Source organism: Vanessa tameamea, chromosome 5, assembly GCF_037043105.1.
Source record: "Vanessa tameamea isolate UH-Manoa-2023 chromosome 5, ilVanTame1 primary haplotype, whole genome shotgun sequence".
Lineage (NCBI taxonomy): Eukaryota > Metazoa > Arthropoda > Insecta > Lepidoptera > Nymphalidae > Vanessa > Vanessa tameamea.
The window spans coordinates 4,944,055-4,965,712 of record NC_087313.1 but is presented as its reverse complement, the minus strand read 5'-3'; the positions used below and the strand labels follow the sequence as shown (position 1 = coordinate 4,965,712).

Genomic DNA, 21,658 nt, shown 5'->3' with positions numbered 1-21,658 from the left:
CTTTTTAATAGAATACCTAATTTATGCTAAAAATAAATAAATAGTGGAAATAGGTAATGTATTATTATTTTTTAAAGATTTCTATTTATTATCTTCATAAGCTAGGCTTTTTAATCCGACGATTTTTAAACGAATGTTTGACGGTAATTGTCTTTGACACACTATATATACATAAATAATTATGACATAAAACAACTGACAATTTAATTTTACCGCCTTTGTCAACTAACAAATTTAAAGTTTGTTTCGTCATTTCGTGATATATTTTGTTTAATTTAAGAGACTTAAATAATATTTTCACGATGCAAGCATTTCTAAAAACTGGTAAAATTTCAAGTGCAGATAAACCTTCTTCATCTGGAGTCAAATCAGTAAAAAAGAAACCTCCAGCGCCATGGGTTGAAAAATAGTACGTTGCTGCTGTTTATGCATGTTGATATTGGTTAATTTTATAAGAATGTAACGCTGTTTTTTATTGTTTAGCCGGCCGAAAACAATAGACGACATCGTTGATCAAACAGAGGTTGTTCAAGTTCTTCGCGAGTGCTTGGCGGGAGGAGACCTACCGCACTTGTTGTTCTATGGTCCGCCAGGAACAGGCAAAACGAGTGCAATTCTCGCAGCTGCGCGTCAGCTCTTCGGGGATATTACTCGTGATCGCGTCCTTGAACTTAACGCATCAGATGAACGTGGTATCCAAGTGATAAGAGATAAAGTTAAATCATTTTCACAACTTACAGTCAGCAGTACAAGGCCCGAGTGAGTATATTTTTAAAATACTTTTACAATATATTTTATTAAGTTTCCATGTAAAAATATATAATACAAAATTTTATACAGTGGTAGGCCATGCCCCCCCTACAAGCTGGTAATACTAGATGAAGCGGACTCTATGACGACAGCGGCACAGGCAGCGCTGCGTCGTACCATGGAAAAAGAGACTCGCACAACTCGTTTTTGTCTCATTTGCAACTACGTCTCTAGAATCATACCACCTATTACAAGCAGATGTTCTAAATTTAGATTTAAACCACTTGCACGAGAAAATGTTATAAAGAGGTATTTTTTTTATCTTACATACTTGATATTAGAAATGAAAAATAACTTCATTTGCAACAATTGCTGTTTTTTTGTGGATAAACTCAACATTTATGATATGTTTTAGACTACGGGATGTTTGTGAAGCAGAAGGTGTAGATGTAGGCGATGGTGAGATCTTACATGAGGCAGTTGACACATGTGAAGGTGACCTGCGTCGTGCACTCACAGCTTTACAGTGCTGCCAGCGCTTAATTGGAAAGATTACCTCTGATGGATTAATTGAGGTAGATGAGAAATCTTTAATACTTCAATATGATCTCTTATTATTATTTTTGTTTATATTTACTAATTTTTAATTAAATTCTCCTAAGCTTATTGTGTGCAATAATGCAGTCCTTAAAAAATTTTCCATGACTTTGTCTTCTATATTACCTGAAAAATTATTGATTACACTAAGAATATTAATTCTTAATTTGTATTGTATTTATATAAAGGTCTGCACACTAAGTCCACTGACTCAGCCCGGCAACTATATGTAAAGTGCATTATTTTAAGAGAATCATGATGGTGATTTGAATTCTGCTATGGTGATGTCTAACTAACATATCACAAAAATTTTCGTTTTGCAGGTAACAGGGCTTGTACCTCAAAAACTGACCGATGAGTACCTCGGCATCAAAAACTACAGTGAATTAGAGATATTTGTTGAAAAGTAAGTACAAGTAACAATGTTTATATTTCAATTTGTACATAAAAGAAAATAAAAAGTATATAAGTAGCCTCATATATAAAAGAAAATAATTCTTTTTCATACATAAAATATGGCTGGATATTAAAATTTACATGAACAGAGTATGTTAGTTAAAAATGAAAGGAATATTGAAATTAGATAATTTATTGCTAAAAATCATCTATTTAAACACCTCGTTTCAAATTAATATTTTGTAGTAAAAATGTATGTAATGAAATATACATTATTTAAAACAAACAAAAAATTACATAGTTTTCAGTATATTATGAAGTTCACGTATTCATAAACCTTTAAATTCACGGCGTCAATTCTACTAAAATATAGCGGTAATGATACATTCCCGATCCTATTACCATCAAACTTCGACTATTTTTTACAAAAAATAACCTCTTCTTAATCTTAACTATACTCTGTTCCAAACATACATAAACATATTCCATATATAAGAGGAGTCAAATAAACAACATTTAACCGCAAGTAGATATCATTGGTCGAAAGCTTCGGTCGGTAAGCTTGAATAATCAATGATTTTCACGAAACGACGATACTGTTATCGGAATTTTGGTAGTAAAATTAAAGTGGAAATAAGTAGTTAAGTGTAATAGTGTTGTGTTATAAATAAATATATATTAATCATAAACTCTTAGTAGTGCACAATATAGCCGAGTTACTAGCAAGTCGCATGAAATACGTAAATCTAAGGTTTGTTTATCTTTTTTCCTACTTCCATTGGAATAGGCTATACAGACTAATTGTACTCATTAATGTCGGTTACGATACGATCCTCATTATATTGCGATCCAACTTTGACGGAAACCGGCTGAACGGCAACTATTATGTTTTGATTCAATCGCGATAAACTGTACATTTGTAAGTAGAATTAGTGCCCAGGTCACATGTCGAACGCTTCATTTTTACTCAATAGGATAAATCTTACGATCCCTTTGCAAACGGCGTCAAAATTCAGATTGGAATCTTAGGAATTAGATGGTATTATGCAAAACGTACGCTTTTACCTAGTTTACCTTTTCCTATGGGAGTCATACCGCTTGTGCTCATGGGCAAAATGAGTTATCAAAACTAAACATCATCAGAAACAGATTTCTACGCATCACTCGGGTTATCCTTCGTTTGTGCGCGACTGCAATCAATAATGACAAAAGAAGCGGTCTATTATTTTTATTGATGATGGCTTAATTTGATGTTGTACATCATTTATATGATATGGGACTGCAAATCCGAACCGACCGCGCAGGCGCAGGACAGCGGCGTAATAGTTTTAATAGAAAACAGTATATATTCTTTATATGTATATTTCATATGATTATAATAGTTTAATATACTTCCTTACCGTCTAACTGAAGACGATAAAAGTTGGTACTTACAGTTTTCTTATTAACTTTGTCGTAACTAGCCACTAGATGGTGCTCATTGTAGTACAATGTAGCACATTAATTACTATCCGTTTAACTATTCGCCATAAAAATTGGAATAAACATAGCCAGAAAACCGCTTTTCGGGTTAGCGTTTATATTTTAAATGCGAAGGTATGTTATTTGTTCTACTCTCACGCAGCAACAGGTTGACATGATTTTTTGGCATTTCCATAGCCGCAATATGTCGAAGGCTACTGGTTGTTTAGGTACATGTAGTTATATATTATATATATTAGCTGAACCGCGCGAAATTGCAGCACACATTGTCAAACCCCTATTTTAATTCCTCGCATACATTAAAAAAAGTAGCCTTTTTTCCCCGGGACTCAAACTATTTCGATATAAATCGTCTCAGCGTTTTAAGCGTGAAGAGGTAACAGACCGAGTATTATTCGCATTTCTAATATTAGTATAGATTTACAGAAAAAAATGTTCTGTGGTTTTTTATACTTATGTCATGCTAACTATGATTCACTTGTTGCAGTTTCCTCATGGAAGCATATTCAGCGTCACAGCTCTTGGAACAACTGAGCGCTACCGTGGTGAATGCTGGTCATCTCACTAACAAACAGAAATGCGTTATAAGTGAAAAAGTCGCCGTGTGCTCGTATCGGCTGCTGGATGGCGGCGCGGAAGTCATGCAATTAACCGATTTAGGTTGCACGATAATTATGGCAAATAATGATCCATAATTATTATTCCATTATAAATTCACATTTTGGTGTTATTTCGAATGTAATTTCATGAGCGAATTATGTTTATCAAGTAAGGAAAAATAACATTTGTTAATCTTAAAGGAACACTATGTACAGTTAGCATCAAAATATGTATACATTTTTGATTTATTGTTTTGATTCATGGCTTAATACCAAAACGACCAATTATGAAATATATTGTAGAACATATAAAACTATTAATATTATGTATATATTCGTCAGAATATACCAGTATTCCAATGACTAATGATATCATTGTAGTGTGTGATCCAAGTTAGAGACTTTCATATGTTCGAAAACAGTGCGAATATCTCAAGAACTAATACACTAGTGACGTCATATTTATTATTTTTGATCATCATGAACAAACCTGCCAGCAAGTACAGGGCCGGATCTACCATATGGCTTTTTGGGCTTCAGCCCAGGGCCTCGTGAATTCGAGGGGGGCCCAGCTAAGTAAGTCAAAGTCAAAAAAAGACAATAATGTGAAAGAATCCACAACTTTATTAAATTAAACAGATCGTAAGGTTTGCAGCCCTGCGAGTCCTGCAATTGATCAAACCAATTCAATTAATTTAATTCAAGTCTACGTTCAGATATGTCTTAGGTGGGCCCCTAAGTAGTGTTAGTCCAGGGCCCCCTTAACTTACGGTGCGGTCCTGTCCAAGTATAATATTTACATTGGTTTTTTCAATAAATATAGAACGTATATTCATGGTAGTGAGAGTGATAATGTGATCATGATAAATATTTAAATGAGCAACAATTGTCGTGTTGAACATTTTATTTTATACAGGTAAATAATCGCTAAAACTGAACTATGCGACATCGATAAATTATGATTTTGTATCGGGTATATTTTTTAAACATATATTGGATATTATATACTTAAATAATTTCGCCTATAGCCTATTCCTATCAAAGAAATAATAAAGATAAACAAACGTTAGATTTACGTATTTCATGCAATTTGCTACTAGCTCAGTATTTTGTACACTAGTAGTACTTGATTAATATATCCTGTTCATAATACAACACTATTTCACTTTACTACTTATATCGACTTTAATATTATTTCCAAAATTCCGATAGCAGCTTCGTCCAAGTTTTCAAGAAACCATAATGAATATCATAGATAGTTCAAGCTCTCGACCAATGATATCGCCTCAATGCGACGTCAAATTTTTTTTATTTTGCTTTTGTCCACTTGTGGTTGGAATAGGCTATGTTCTACTGTTATGTATGTTACATATGTTATGTTCTATTCTAAAACATCGTATGTCACGTCACACGTCTGTGTATCTTATCCTTTGTACATGTTCTTTAAATACTTGCCAACATTTCCGAAAGCACTAGTCAAAATTCTACAATATAATGCTTTTAAGGCAATATGCTTGAAATTAATTTTATTCTAATATTAAGTTATACAATAATTTAAAACTGGTATACTTTTCTATTGTTATGTATAAGAGAAAAATTGTATATTAATGGGCAGCATTGTTGGATAAAAATATTTCTTCCTGAGGTCATTTTTTTTACTACATATTCATGGCTTAATTAATAAATCATTGTGTATATTGTATCACTTACTGGGCATTCCTTTGCGCACTTATTATATCTTTTCAGAGTATTAGTCCGTTTGACCGACTTTCCTTCTCCAAGCAAAATAGCCCATTTTTCTGCTCTGGAGGCCAACATTTTGAGAAAAACACACATGAAATCTTCATAGATTTCGTAATAAAAATCTTCATTCGATATTTATTTATTTTTTAAATTTTGCTTGTGATTTGTGAGCTGAAACGAAAATAAGTTAACATAGTATATTACGTTCTTAAGTGTACCCGAGATGGCTTAAAAGATATAACCGATGATGGCGGGTTTAAACTACACTAAATTTTCATGTGCTTAATTTGTGTTTATAATTCATCTCGTGTACAGTGATGAAGGAAAACATCATGAGGGACCTGTCATACTGATCTAGATCACCTGTATGTGATGTGTCTAATTTCAATGAAGATTTGCCACATGCGTATCCACCAATCAGCGTTGTTGAATCGTGGTGGAATTAGCTCCCCACCTTCCCCTCAAACCGAGAGGAGGTCTTAACTCAGCAGTGAGCCATTTACAAGCTAACTTTACTTTACATATATTAATACAGTTTGTCCTTTGTCAAAAATATATGTATGTTTTAAGCTGAGACATATGGGTCATAATATCTTTAGTTAAGTTTGTACTGAGTTATATTTTATATTTCATGAAAGTACTGAATCTGAACATACCGTATAATATTTATAAGATTAATGAGTATCGATGTTACAGATAATATTTTTTTATTTTATAATTCAAAAATATATGAAAGGGAAAAAACAAAACGATGAAAATGAGAACTATCCTAATTATTCTGCCTTCATGTATTATCAATTTGGTATAAAATAGACACGAATATTGTAGGAAGCGAATATATGTTGTCTATCCTAGACAAAGGTGAACGCACAGGTATAGAACACGATCGTGAAATATCAAAAAGTAATATGCGACATTGAGTATAATGATAACATTTAAAAGATACACGGATCATAATACATAGTATATTCCTGTTTGTCGGTTTTCGACATTTCACGAGAGAGTTCCGAAGTGCGTTACAGAATAGCATTCCTTATTACATTACTGAATATAGACATATATTCATAGATTATAATTGGAACTTAAATAAATGTAAATTTGGTTCTCTATCAAACTTAGGTGAGTTTTTCTGCGTACGAAAAAGTTTTAACCCAAAAAAAACTTCTATGTTTGTCTAACAATATCCACCATATATATAAGAGCAGCGTGGTGGAATTAGTTTCAAACCTCCTTAAAAGGAGCGGAGGCTTTAGCCTACCAGTGGGACATATACAGCCTATTGAGTTCCCTTGTGAAGGCGGGTAGCTTGTAGAATATAAAACAAGCTGTTTGAAAATTTTAATACACAGTACAGATATTTTTGATACTATGTACGTGTATCTTCAAACGTTTTGCATATTTTTACTCAATCAAATCGATAATACCTCACGCCAATGTTAAGCGAGGTAATATTTTTACGTACCGAATTATGTAATACATTCCCCGAGACTAAAATATCATTCATTGTTAATATATTTTTGTATTATGTCCTTTATGCTGTTGTTATAAAGTGTAATATCGTTTGGAAGGAAGTCATTTTGCATGATTATTAAAAATCAATACTGTGAAACATTATTGTCAAGTCTGATGATTTAATTTTATATTCTGAGAAACGGGCTATTGTTGTTCCTTTCGGTAATAAATGTTTTATGAAGTAACCGAAAATAATTTCATTTATATTCTTATGACATTCATTTCGTAAATGCAAAATTTTGATAAACCAAACCTATTTGTATTTCAAAAATCTAAATCATTCGAAGATCAAGTCAAGCAGGTGTACAAAGACACGGCTGCCGTCGTGGTACTATCAGGTCTACAGTTTACGCGCACGATAATTTCACTTCCGTTGCCGGTTGAACGGACGAACGAGCGAGTAGGAAAGAAAGAAAATAACGTTCTGTAAGAAAAGATAATATCGGACGGTGTTGCGCCGTGCGCGGCAGTTCTCCCCACCTCGTCACGGTTTGCGCGCGCACGCACGCGATTGGTCGACACCGACCGCCGCTTCTCCTTCCCCGCCGCACGCGCAGCGTCTAGATTTTCAGATTTCAAATCTCGGCCGTTTATTTCGTAGTGAACGGTCGGAGCGCACGGTCGTGCCGTGTCGCCCTTAAACGCGCGGCAACGATTCATACTTGTTTTTTAAACACAGCAACGTGCTTATTAACGTTCGGTTCGGTGCAACGTGACGTCGCAAACGATTAGTGCGTGCAGTGCATCGTACCCCGGATACCAGCGCGGCCAGCACAAAGGTCAATTTCTTTCGATGAGTGGAGGTTTAGTGCATGTTCTAACATCATGACTAGATCCACACTCATCCATGGAAGTTGCGATGTTCATCGAAAGGCGACAAGGACATGGGGCGTGATTGCGCGCTGATGATTACGGGGATGTATCATTACCGTGTACCGTACTAATGATACGTTGAGCGCAGGTACGCGCTGTGGTTAAGGTAATCAGCGTCTACCTGCCCGTACCCGCACCGTCCGTCAAGTCGTAAAATTCCGGCCAACTTAACCGCTTTTTATGAAGTGAGTTTTTACGATGGTTTTTTATGCGGTCTTATTATTTACAAAGGCCATTTATCAAAGCCCAGGTAACGTATTCGAAATGTTAAAACAAGATCGTCATTTTCGTTCTTGTAACTATTGTCTCAATATTGGCGGGTAAGGCGAGCGACGCGAGAAGCGAGGGACGCGGTAAATAGCGGCGCAAGCGCATCTGCTCCTTCTAAGAAAGGCCATTGTGGCGGGTCCCGGAATGGTCAGTGAGGTGACGTCACGGGCAGGGGCCGACAACCTGACGCTAACAACCTTCCCTTTACAACACCACTACAATGTACATTCTTTGATTATACAAACTCAATTATGCGTCAAACGTCGGAGAAGATACTAATCTTTCACACTATTGTGCAATTTCCAGTAAATGGTCAGGTATAAAATATTGCGGAGCCAATTTTATGAGCTAAGAATTTGTTATATGATTTACAATCTAAATATGGTAAGACCCTTTTATTTTATTTTAAAATGATAACCAATATTAATACAAGAAAAGAAAAATAAATGCTGAATATAATTAATTCGAAATGTCCAAAGAGTATTTGTATAAAATAAATACATTTATAATATTATATGCGTACTCGGTGTACCATATCATTTTACAATACACATATATATAATGGATCGGTGTTTTTGTAAAGAAATTACATCACAAGCTTTACACGTGCTTGCGTTGTAAACTGTAGGTAATCACTTTTCAGGTAGAATTACTTTAAATTTGGTGTTGATAATTTTCCAGTTATTTTTATTATGCGTTAGAATTACTTGAAAGAAGTTGTTTTGAAGCAGAAAATTTCACATAGAATTTTGTATTTTATAGATATAGGATATACAAAAAGTTAGCCATCTTTGAGGAGTCACGAAAAAATTACAACAATTTGTCTAAAGTGCTGTTCCAGAATAAATTATCCTCTTTCTCTGAACGAACTTAGTAGAATCGGTTAATAGCTTTTCGGGGAAGTGGTCTGTATAGCAGGTAGATTTATATCAGGTAAAAGTCTATGAAAAAAATCGACCGTAATTTATTAAATGGGAATGTTTTAACAAAACCAACTAAGAAGTTCTTTCTTAGTTGTGTTAACTTTATTATGGTAGCGTTGTTTATCTGTTTAATTTGATTTTTCTTTATAACTCAGCATTGTCGTTGGTTTGGCTATAAACATATAATATAAATATTTTGTTTTCAGTGTTGTCTATTACTGTCCTTTAAATAATATACTTAACAAAGCACTTTTTTCATTCAAGCAGTCTGTTACATAAATTTTAAATTGTCATGTAACAAAATAACTTTCAATTTGATCGACCATATTGTATCATGCAGATTCTATAGATACAAACCGGAAAGAAAATCAGTAGTTACTCTTTTTCAACGACTATATTAATTATGAAATCAAATTAAGAAAATCGACGTATCATTACATACTATAAAACAAAGTCGCTTACCGCTGTCTGTCCCTGTGTATGCTTTGATCTTTAAAATTACACAATAGATTTTGATTCGGTTTTTTTAAGTAGCTAGATTGAATCAAGAGGAAGGTTTATATGTATAAAACATGCACAATATAGTAAAGAAGTACTGATTAATTGACAGGTTTCTAAAGTGATGTCGTAAATAAAAACATTTTTGGAGCTTACATTGCAAACGCTGGCTGAACCCTACGAGATAGATCAAAATAATGTATTACAGTATTGTACACCTTAAAAAGGTCTTCAAAAAAGTTGCCGATGATATATGTCTATCTCTTGAGGATAACCCACAATAACCATTTCTTATCCATTAATTTTTACGAGTAATAATGGCTTATTTTCGAAGCGATTTTAAGCAATACGGCATTAATCTGTATCCAATTAAGTACCTCAAATACATTGTGCATTTAATATAGATCAATATGGCCTTCTACAGCATGTAATTCTAATGAATATTTTCGAAGATATTACAGATTTAAAATGCAGAGGCATAGCGGTTTGTATTGTCTAATGACAAAAAAGCTGTGAACGTTGTAAGAGATTCTGTAGTATATTAAGTATCCGCATTGCACCCGTGCGAAGCCGGGGCCGGTCGCTAGTAATAACTATAAGGTTAAATAACGTATATTTTGTCCCTTATAACTAATTTTCTACAATATGTTCGTACAATACAATATTTAATGTTATTTTAACATACCTAAGCCTTGGAGTATCTCGAAAATGAGTATCGCTACACCAATAAAACATACAACACATTTTCGTTTGATTTGTCTTTCGTTTTATTTGCATGATATAAGTTCTTTAAAAAATAAAACGATAAATGATGTATTTATTACGTATAATTTCGCATGTATGACTCGTGTAAAATAAAGATATACAATTTAAACATTTACAATTAAAAAAATATATATTACTGTTTTGAATCGTCAAACGTGAATAATTTTATTCTATACCAGCTATCAGTCAAATTAGTGGCTATCAACTTAAATAAATTGCATGAATAAATATCGACAACTTGTATTCATACGTTAGCTTATCAAACCAAACTACAATCATTTCTTAATATAAAATCAACTTGAAATAGGCAAATGCCACAACAATTTATAAAACAATATTGAAATTAAAGTTCATGAAAAAATAAAAATGGTTTGGTCCAGCGATTCATCGCCACGTCGAATAAATGAAACAAGGATAGACCGTAGGCACAACCATGTAAACTTATCTTTGTAGTAAAATATATTGAAACATGTTTTTGCTTTTTCTACTCTGGTTTAAGGGTTTTTAAGTTTCCGTAAGTCCGTTATGAAAAATATATACTTATCAAGTTAAAATTTTAAGTCAATTTTTTGTAAGTAAAATGTTGAATAGAACCTTATTGCTATAACCTTAACTATTTTCGAGCGTCAGAACAGGGTCAGATCAAGGGGATTCGGGGCTACAGCCTCGGGGCGTCCAGCGGAGAGATACAATGGACATTGCCAAATAAAAAAACAATTTCCAATTTCGAAGAGTGAACACATTTCATGAACTAAATGTAGTATACAAGTAGAATTATTTGAGTTAACTCAATCTATAAGAATAAAACCAAAAAATTATAATGATCTAAAAGATTTTTAAAGACAATGAATATATAAGGTAAGTCATTTTTAATTCTTCAAACCAGACTGAAAGAATTGTTTAATTTCATTTGAAAAAATCATTGGGGTCCTTTGTGTGCCCCAGGGTCTCCAATCTCTAAATCCGGCTCTGTGAAACGTGTATAATTTTGTGATTTATCGTATTAATATGTACAACGTAATACTATAGATAAGCGTGATATTATGCTGTAATTTTCAATGAAACCTTCATTGAATTTAATATTAAAAATGTATCGTTTCTAAGTGTCGTAAGACGCTTCCAAGTACTAATCATCATATGAAATACGTTTTATTTTCGTTTATGCAAAAATCATACAAAGTTGATTTTAAAGAAAACCGACGAAAGTAATCTAGATTATGTTCGTTAATAAATGACGTTAAATAAACTTACATAAGGTACACATTACAAAACTTTTTTAAGGAATATTTAATGGAAAAAAGTAGTTTCTGTTGGAAACCAAAAAGAGTAAATAAAATAATCTTAATTATAAGTTGCATCCATATATATATTTTTGTAATTGAAAAACGTTATTCATCATTTAATTTATCCACAAATATTGCAAAATTTTCGAAAAAGATAAACGTGCTTTGACAATAATTTGTAACCATAACTGCATTTTATTTTGTGTTCCTTGTTTTTTAGGATAATTGAATACTTTATTTGACTGTAAGTAGATTATATGCTCCCCATCACGGCTCGTGAAGACTGCGTCCGCCGTCCGGACTGGTTGTACCAATTGTTATTCGGTGTTACCTAAGCTGACTTAACCCGTACGAGTTCTACTTAGTACTGACTTGGTCTATCTTAATTATGGTCTGAGTAATTTGGTTATAGCAAGTTATTTGACTTAAAATTGTAATTTTTTTTACAGATAAGCGTAAATATTTAATTTTTTTAATACGTAAAAATTGGGTGTAATTTTGAAATATTTTTTGCGAATTTTGTTTGTAAGAAATTATTTCTATTTGTGTTAATACATATGAAATTAAATCATACATATATGTATAATGTATGTGTTTAAAAACATCAGGTATGTCGTGCTTTTTATCATTATGAGAACTAATATATCTAGGCTAGATATATTAGTTATTTTTAGGTTCTGAGGGATTTAATGCCATAGCGCATCTTACTATGGTGAAGTTCGTTCCTAGTGAGATACAAAAAAGGCGCCCACAGATAAAATAAATGATTATTTAGGTACGTAGTTAATATTCCAGGAAGGATATGTTCGGTTTTCGTGTAATTAAATAATTATTTTATAACAAAAGGTCAGTTCACATAGCAGCTCATCATTCTCCCATGGCACATAGGTACGTTATGGTATTGTGCGTTCATTTTTTGCTTTATAAACATAGTACTTCCGCGGGCCGTGCGAACGTTAGGGTTGAGCGATCCGCCCGACCTAGCGTAACTTTCTTTTGTTTGACATAACACTCGCACAGTTCAGAAACCGCTAGACTTCTTGAACTGAAAATCGTTAACCGTTTACAACTCCTGTGTGAACTCGTAGTATTGTGGGAACTTAGTTCGCGGTATCAAATAATTATTGTTAAAAGGTTCCTTATTCGCATTTAAATACATCATTGAATGTATTAAATTGCGTGAGGAATTATTATATTATTAAAGTAAAATATATGCAAATTTGATGCAAAGGGGACTGCAAAATTAAATAATTTATTTTATATTGCAACATTAAAAATATCCTTTACATATTATATCAACAATGCTGTACTAAATTATTGTACTTGAGTTTCTAAATAATTGTTGAAAAATTAATTTGTAAAATATTAAAGTTATAAAAATAGTAAATAAATTTAGTCATATTTAACGAAATAATTTCTTTATCGTCACCAATTAATTGAAACGGTCTTCTCTATATTGTGGTGCAATTTGTCAGTTTGATCGCTGGCCCATGAAAATGATTTATGTGCGCAACTCAAACACCGAACCAAGGTTCTCAACACTATTACATCGAAGCGTTGAGCAACATTCATCAAGTAACTTATTAGAAAAATTACCATAGGTAGATCTATTCACACTATACTTTTGATGCTATTTTGAGTTTTACGCATTTTAAAATTCAATAATTCGCATCCGACATCATCTGTGCCTTGCTAGTGCAACTGAAACTCACGAAAAATATTAAATGTCATTTGGGTTTTGTTTTATATTTTATATAGTATTCAAATAAAACAAACTAGTGATATTTATAATTTAAGAAGTGTTTTTTTATACTGAGAATAAGCAGATATAAGTTGGAGACATTTAATTCAAAGTATTATCGTTATCCGTGCATAGCGAAAGGCTGTATTCAATTACTTCTTGCAATTAGATTAGGTAATTCTTTTGTACTTCGTTGCGGACGGTACGAGGTCGATGGCTTTATTCCACCGACCGCCGATTGCCTCTTCTTTTTCGTTACGCAAAACTCTCGAATGAACTTTATCATGTATATTTATTGAGATGCAAATTACTCGAAGCGTTCAATTCAGCTCCGACATTCATATTGTGTGACTATAATACATATTATAGACATTTCTTATGTTTCAAACGAACGAAGATAACATGACTTTTTATTTTATTTATTTATATTTTCAAATTGTCAAACGTCCAAATTATAACTGGCAATACTACACACTAATTTATGAAAAATACGATGTCTTCGCCAACAATTAAAGTTATCACATTAAGTTATTTTCCTTGCACAACTTACAACTGTACAATTTATATTAATTATCTGTATCCTGATCATAATTCTTGTTAAATGCTGTTTATATAAAAAGGTTCCCAAAGAACATAAAGCTATCTGAAATCATTATCCGTGATAAAATTATATTACTATCCTATATAATATTATTAGCTCTGTGTGTGGATATACGTCGTATATAAAAGTCTTCTTATAAAATCTTGGACAAGTATTGGTTGGCCGTGAATGTAGCGTGCTTCAGAAACGTTTATTGGCGTAATCATCGACTAAGTGCATGCTGCCACGCAAGTGATGCTGATCAGATACACGGCATTATAACGTTCTACTCAAGTACGCACTTGTACTTATTATTTGTTTACTACTACAGATTTTAATATTTTTTTTTCTTTACGTTTAGCAATTACTATTAATGACTTGATACAATGTAGAAGAATATCATTTATGGGTAAGTTTCGTTTTTAATCTGTTTTGTAAAAATTAATACATCACACAGATTAATAATCGTCTGAGAGAATGACAATGAATTAAGAATTAGATGAAATTTTATGTTTAATATTATGTGTATAAGTATTAATTTTATCTATTATGTTATTTTAGAGGGAGCTGATTATGGTAAACAGGTAAGTTTTTATTATCATAAATTTATGTTTTGATGACAAATTATTGTCACTGAAAAATAACCTAAATAGATTAAATATCGTCCCCATAGAGCAAAATGTCATCAAAGTCCCAGAATACTCATTTTAAGTCACAAATGTCACAAAACTCGATTTTTTTTATTTTCCATTCTATTGACATTTCAATATGTTTCTTAAATTTTAATTTAGAAAGTAATAAAAAATATTAGTGTGACAATTTGAACCCAAACACCGAAAATAAAATCACATATATTACTTAATAATTTATTGACTTAAATACCTGAATTCAATAAGTTTATCTAAACTTTAATAAAAGCAAATTTTTCATTATTTCAACATAAAATTAAATGCAATTCAAATACGTTTTTATATTGACCAAATTAATTGCTTTACTGCGTGAAAGACATTACTTGCGAAAAATTATTAACTTACTTGGAAAGTAAACAAATCGAGGAAATAAATTAATTATTTTTGTTTTGCATGATTTTCAAAAAACTGAGACGTATTAAATATTTTTCTTAATTATAAGATTAGCCTGGGCACAAGACCTTTTGGATGGAACCATAAATTCTGAATAATTTTATTTCATATAATATTATTGTAAAAAAACCTTAAACATTTTTATCTCACAATGAATTAAACACACAGTAATGATGGATATGAACTCCCTTGTTTTTGCAACTTAGGGTAAGTGAAATTAAAGGTTCTAAATGATCAAATATTAAAGTGAACATGAATATTAAATAAAATCCAATTTATTATATTATGCAAATATTAAGTAATTCCAAATTTCATTACATAAAATAATCACAAGTTAAAATTGCATGGTAATTTTAAGCAACCGGTAGTTAGTGTTGTAACGCGTGACTCATGCACTGATTGTATTGTTTCAGTTCATTCATTTCATTCATTTTGTTATTTCTAACAAACAAATTTCCCATCGATACTGCAATTCCTCTTAAATTATATTTAGGTATACGTTTTATTATCAATATATAATTATATACACATTATTTCATGTGTATGATGTATAATTGACTAATCTAAAGAATAGGATTGTGTTGTGCGTATTACTATACTACTACTGGTACCTATTATTATAAAACAAAAACGCGGAACATTATTGTGAAGCAACAAAAGCGAATACAAAATCAAAATTTAATAAAGATGTTCCGTTAGTGCAAAATGGCGCGTCTTTTTGTACAAAACGTCAAAAATTTATGATTAACAAAATGAAGCGTGAACACAAGAAATGGAAATGAAAAAAAAAAACAAAATGACGCGTCGTTTCGCAATACCGAGACTTTGAATTCGCTTTTGTTGCTTTGTTTTATAATCTGAATATAGTACCTACTAAAGAGCAAGTAATATTGACTAGGCTTGTAAATTGTAAAAATATTTTTTAAAATAGAAATTTGGTGTCAACGAGTGTATAACAGTATACATGTATAACTATCGTGTAGCACCAACTGGTTCATTTTCAAAACATAACTGTGAACTTTGTTTGCGATAGAAAAAACGTTCGAATTTTGTCAGACAAGCAACAGTCTCAACGAGAATGCTCTAACATCTCACTCATTTAATTTTTACTCTGTCATTTTAAATAGTGCCTTAACATGGAATTTAAAAAAATATATACTTACATAAGTAAATAAAAATACAATTCCTCGGTCTTTCTTTAACTCAACAGACCATTTGCACCCAACGTGCTTTTAGAGGTCGTAGGCTCCAGCACTATCCTAATTTAACTCAAGTGGTAAAGGTCAAGAGATCAAGACGTCGGGTTAGGTCATCCCTGTTGTCAAAGCGTTTGTTTTATTTTTTTTATTAAAAAAATTATTTATAATTTATTAAATATTTATCTACAAAAAAAAATCGTTTGCGATTGCGTTCAAGTAAAGCAAAGGGTATGTAATAATCGCAACTCATATGTCCTCTCCTGTGAGGACAATTATGCGTTGGTTACGTTTTCAGAATTAATTCTGAGTTCTATCAAAGCAAAAACCACTCGATTGTGAGGTAAAAACGTGTCTATCTCAAGTCCTGTTTACGCGTTGAATCTAATTTTCTCCGAAGGCGGTCTGCAATCTGCAATCATTTTCGCAAAGACAATCCATTTCTGCTGCGGTACGTGACTGGGGGGTAATGAGAGTTAATGGCGACGGAGCTGTCATTACGTGGACCACTCGGCAGAGCTCTTGCGACGCTCGCTTGATTTCAACCTACTAAGTTTTATGTACAAGTTGTATTTTAGTTGTATATTCGTCATATCTTCTCAACGTTCAAATGTTTTATATAAATCAAATAAATCTAAAACGAAATGTTAATACCACCATTGAAATACGAGGTGAGCGAGATACCGAAAAAAAACTTATTTACTTTTTGCTGAACAATGCATATTTAAAAATGTTCAATTTGATGTTGTATTTTTTTAAATATAATTTTATAATAAATATAAAATACATTTAAATAAAAAATCTGTCTGTCTGTGTAAAAGTTGGGTAAAAGTTAAAACCATCAATGAGGTACTTTTGCTCCGACATTTGATCTACGTCTCGTTCCCTCCACGGTCACGATTACCGTCAACTTGTTTCTCTACAATCATTATCGTTTCTCAACTATCAAAACTATTAATCAAACTTGTTCACGTCAATGAATGTGTTCGTTCGCACTAAATTTGCCACTCATGATAGAGACTTGAATTAATCAATCATTTCTACGAGATACAATAAAGACACAATACCTTACACTAGCTTTAGTTTTATAAGTACATAAACCTTATCTAGCACCAGTTTACTGTCTATGGATATATACGAAATGTCCGGACAAAGTATCGATAATGTTGATGAATGAAGTTGGTAGAGTTCAGTTTGTTTGATTGAAATAAATACTACTTTTACTTGTTGTTGTGAGAGTAAAATTCACACGGCTATTTTATAACATCCAGGAAAGTATTTTCAGACGTAAAATTTCAGGGGAATATTTATTCACGCTATTAAATTTAAAAAAAGCCTATTAAATGTTACAGTCTCAATAAAAAATTAACGTAATTAATAAAACAAAGAAGTTCATATTTATAGCGTTTTTAAATTTTTCCAATTGACATAAACATTTGAAAGGGAATATACGCAAAATTTATTATAAATAGATATATAAATATTTCACAACTAAACATTTTATGAACACAGCTATATTTCTTAGAATATAAAATATTTTTTGCTTACGTCGAGGAGGAGTAAAGTTATTCTATTATTATTAACAAAAAATAAATAAAACGATACACTTCATTTAATTATTGTGGATTCTTTTCACGTGAATCTAAAATCCATCAAGGAAAGAAAGCAAGCTTGAAAGTCTACTTCTATTCATGTTCCGTTTATTTTAACGATATGGTTTAAATCAATGTACCCAGGAGTATAATTTTAATGATTTATTTTATCTTTGGCAAAACTTAGTGACTTTTTTTATATGATTAAATAAACGATCCTAAATCTTTATAAATGTTATGAATGCAAAAGTAACTCTGTCTGATACTCTTTCACGGCCAAGCTTAAAGTACATAGACTTACGGCTTTTTTATACTTGATCTCTGATAACCAACCCGTGGCGTAGCGACGTGGGCAATGCACCGGTGCATTGGAAAATAATCGGGCCCTCACCCCCTCTTTCCACACCCACTTTAACTTACATCGCTCTGCAAAATAATGGATAGGAAAAATAACTTGTGAGCAGGGTTGAGGTTTTCCAGCTTCAGGAGCTGGCGAATTAGCTGACCCGCTCTTTTTAAAGCTTAGGTTAGAGGGACCCCTGAGCTCCGGGGCCCTTGTGCACTGCACTACCTGGCCCTACGATAGCTACGCCACTTCAACCAGCCCTTAAAACGCAAGCGTAGCTGCGCGTGGCAACCAGTATTACATATAAGGTTTTACATTTATAAATAACAAAATGCCGTTGATAAGTAGTAATTAAAAACTATATTACATATTCAATTCGATTCTATAAATGCCGACGTACCTACGGACCTAGTAGCATTATAACTTTCTGGAAAAACCTTCCTAAACTTAAAGGTAAATTGTTCGATGTTCATGAATTTTGTATGCAATAATTGGTTTAAAAGATTTCAATCATAGACCAAAAGATCAGACATATTACACGTTTATATGATGGGGTCGAACCATCATTATAGCGAATACAATAATACACTGGTTTACAATTTTAGTGCGTTACGAAGATTGCATAAGCTACATTATATCGTACAAAAGGTTTACTAAGAATCAGTAAAATGAAATCCAGCTGCACAAGACCTGTATAAACTTTCACCCAAAAATTAAATAAAAATCAGTGATTCTAGTAACAGATATGCTACCGGGTAATTGTAAAAACCGTTACTTTATAATAAATCTAGTTTTGATTGTGGAATAAACATGAATCACGCATTATTTTATGGCCAATTTGAATTGAATTATAATCACACGAGCTATACACGCGGCCTCGTCAGCGAGGAACTTAGTTTTAGACTATAAAAGTATCTACATGTATACGTAATTAAATTATTACTAAAGTAGAAAATAGCTTATTTTACTTCTAGATAAAATAGTTTCTTTGTTTACCGATAGCGAAAATATTACAATCAAACAAAACTTTCATTTTTATAATATTAATAATAAATAAATATGGCGACCTGACCTAAAAGAAAAAACTACCGATATGTTATACGTTTTATTGTAAATCGAAGGCATGTTATAGTAAAAAGGTGTAAAATTGTCTATGTTTGAATTGTATTGTCTTGGATTAGTACCAGTATCTAGTATATATAAAATTTGACACATCGCTAGAATGATGTCACAGTAGGGTATGCCGAAATGCTCTAATATAATATCTAATCGAATAAACCGTTAAATAAGATTCAATAACTCATTAGAGATAATAATACAATAATCTGTGTAGATTTATTATAAAATGACAGCCCTTATAATTTTACGGATACATAGTAAATAATAACTGACGTACTTGAATGTTTTATTGTCGTAATAATTTTTACTCCTATTAAATAAGATTTTAATTGGCAACACTGCTCTATTCTATAGGATTAATATAAGTAAATTTTTAATTCGCTTACGATGTTTAACTGCAATTCTCAGTTCAGGATGTTTTCTTTTCCGAAACAGTGTTAGTGTCTAATTTGACAATAAATAAGCAAACTTCTATATTGTATAAAGGGATTTGATTTGATTTGAAAATATTATCTCTTTGATTAAGCACGTGAAAAAATAATACTAAATAATTATAATGATAGCTTTTAACATGCTCGTGTTGTATTGGACAATTTAGACTAGAATGTATTTAACAATTATGGCTCGTTATAGTAAATATTCTCCGTAATCTTGAACTATGTAAGACAACACTATCGTAGCCTTAAACCATCTTGGAGAGATTATCTTCAACTTTGTTGCAGTTATTGCAGCTGATTTTACATTAAACTGCGGCAACTGTTCTAAGATGTATTAAGAAATATTCTACTCGTAAAGATTTGCAATAATAATATTTTATGACTTTGAGATTAGGCCGCTGTTGAAATCAGATGTCAATGGACTCAATAAGTCAAGTCTGTACATACGTTTAATGTGTTATAAAACTTTAATGTTGACAATTTTATCTGTACATTGACGATAAGACATCTTTGCCCATACATAACAATAATTTAATAATTTACATAGACTACTTGTAAAATTGAATCTGTTAATAGTTGTTTTAACACTGATTGGCTAATTATTTGCTAGAATTTGAATAAGTTTAGATAGATAGCAGTAAGCAATGTTTAACCAAATATAGATTAAAAACACACCTTAATGTCCAATTTGGTATTTATATTAACGAAATGCACATTATAATTAGTTGCCTAAACAAGTTGAAATATGTAAACTGTAACTAAACATATCATTCACTATAAGTAGAGCAAATGTCAATTATCGACTACGATAATTCCGTAGTCGAACAAGAAACAATTTGATTGAGGCAGTACCGTGGGAGCAACCTTAAGGACGGTAGATGGAATTAATTAACTTCTAGCAAGTAGGTCGTACTAATCCATGTCCGCTTCATTGCCCATTTGTTATATACAGTTGTTCATTCATGCGATTCGACTAAGATATCGATCAAGACGTTAATTTTAACAGTAATTATACATATAAGTCTTATTAGCACTAAATGTAAATTACTATTCCTTTAGATCACGTAATTCCTGTCTCGTGTTTATTTGCGCTATTCACTTGTAATTCGATTAAGTATCAAGAATATAAACACGAATCAATATTGTTCTATTTAAAATAGGTTAAGGTTTTATTGTATTATTTAAAAATAAAATCAAGTAAACGGTTTCAAAAGTTATTATAAAGAGTTTGTATATATTAAACTATTCAACGTCTGTAGCATATTAAAAAGGGGTAATAGTGTAATGTAAATTGGAGCACTATTTCCAACAGGCATTTTTCTGTAATATTTTTGTAAAAGGCGAGTTACTAATGACATTAGGGACAGACACAATAGCTCAGAAAATAATTTCTTTAAGCTTTTATTAAATGTTCGTATAATTTTAAAATTAATGATTAAATTTAAAAACAAAACTTTTAAAATATTGTATAACTATATGGTCATCCACAGATAATAAAATATATCTTAGTGGTATGGTTGCTAGAACAATTATTACTAATGCATAATGATTATGAATACATTCCTATTAAAACAAAACATGACTTGCACATTTGTAATATGTAAATATAATCTTATCTTTTATCCAATTGATCTTTTAGAATAAAGCCAGGGGCCACGTCAGGATGATGACCTCTACCTCTAGCTTCACCAGCATCAGTGCCCCTAAGAATGGAATAAATGATTGTTATCAGTTTTATTAAACCACCATTTCAAACTTTATGACTTTTTATTACACTTAATGCTCATTTATAAAGCCAATAAACCTTTACTATTTATTTTTAACCTGTTTATAGTTTCACCAAAATGTATACATAACTACCTACCAATATGAAA

The 21,658-nt window shown here is 31.8% G+C and overlaps 2 protein-coding genes across 2 annotated transcripts in view; both read left to right on the top strand.

The window, feature by feature from the left end:
- The window catches only part of LOC113392519 (MYND-type zinc finger-containing chromatin reader ZMYND8-like), a 281,123-nt gene that overhangs the window by 178,920 nt on the left and 80,545 nt on the right, over positions 1–21,658 (top strand). The window lies entirely within an intron of this gene.
- LOC113392530 (replication factor C subunit 4) lies at positions 221–4,013 on the top strand. The gene is made up of 6 exons (XM_026629017.2): positions 221–409; positions 484–759; positions 841–1,059; positions 1,166–1,325; positions 1,671–1,753; positions 3,713–4,013. The coding sequence occupies exons 1-6, from the start codon at positions 303–305 to the stop codon at positions 3,918–3,920; spliced, it is 1,053 nt and encodes a 350-aa protein (XP_026484802.2). The 5' UTR covers positions 221–302; the 3' UTR covers positions 3,921–4,013.

What these genes read in the sequence shown, in the direction of transcription:
- LOC113392530 (XM_026629017.2), top strand. Translation starts at nt 303, where the DNA reads ATGCAAGCATTTCTAAAAACTGGTAAAATTTCAAGTGCAGATAAACCT. An exon ending in CGAGAAAATGTTATAAAGAG is followed by an intron (nt 1,060 to 1,165) that starts GTATTTTTTTTA and finishes GATATGTTTTAG; the next exon opens with ACTACGGGATGTTTGTGAAG. An exon ending in CCTCTGATGGATTAATTGAG is followed by an intron (nt 1,326 to 1,670) that starts GTAGATGAGAAA and finishes TTCGTTTTGCAG; the next exon opens with GTAACAGGGCTTGTACCTCA.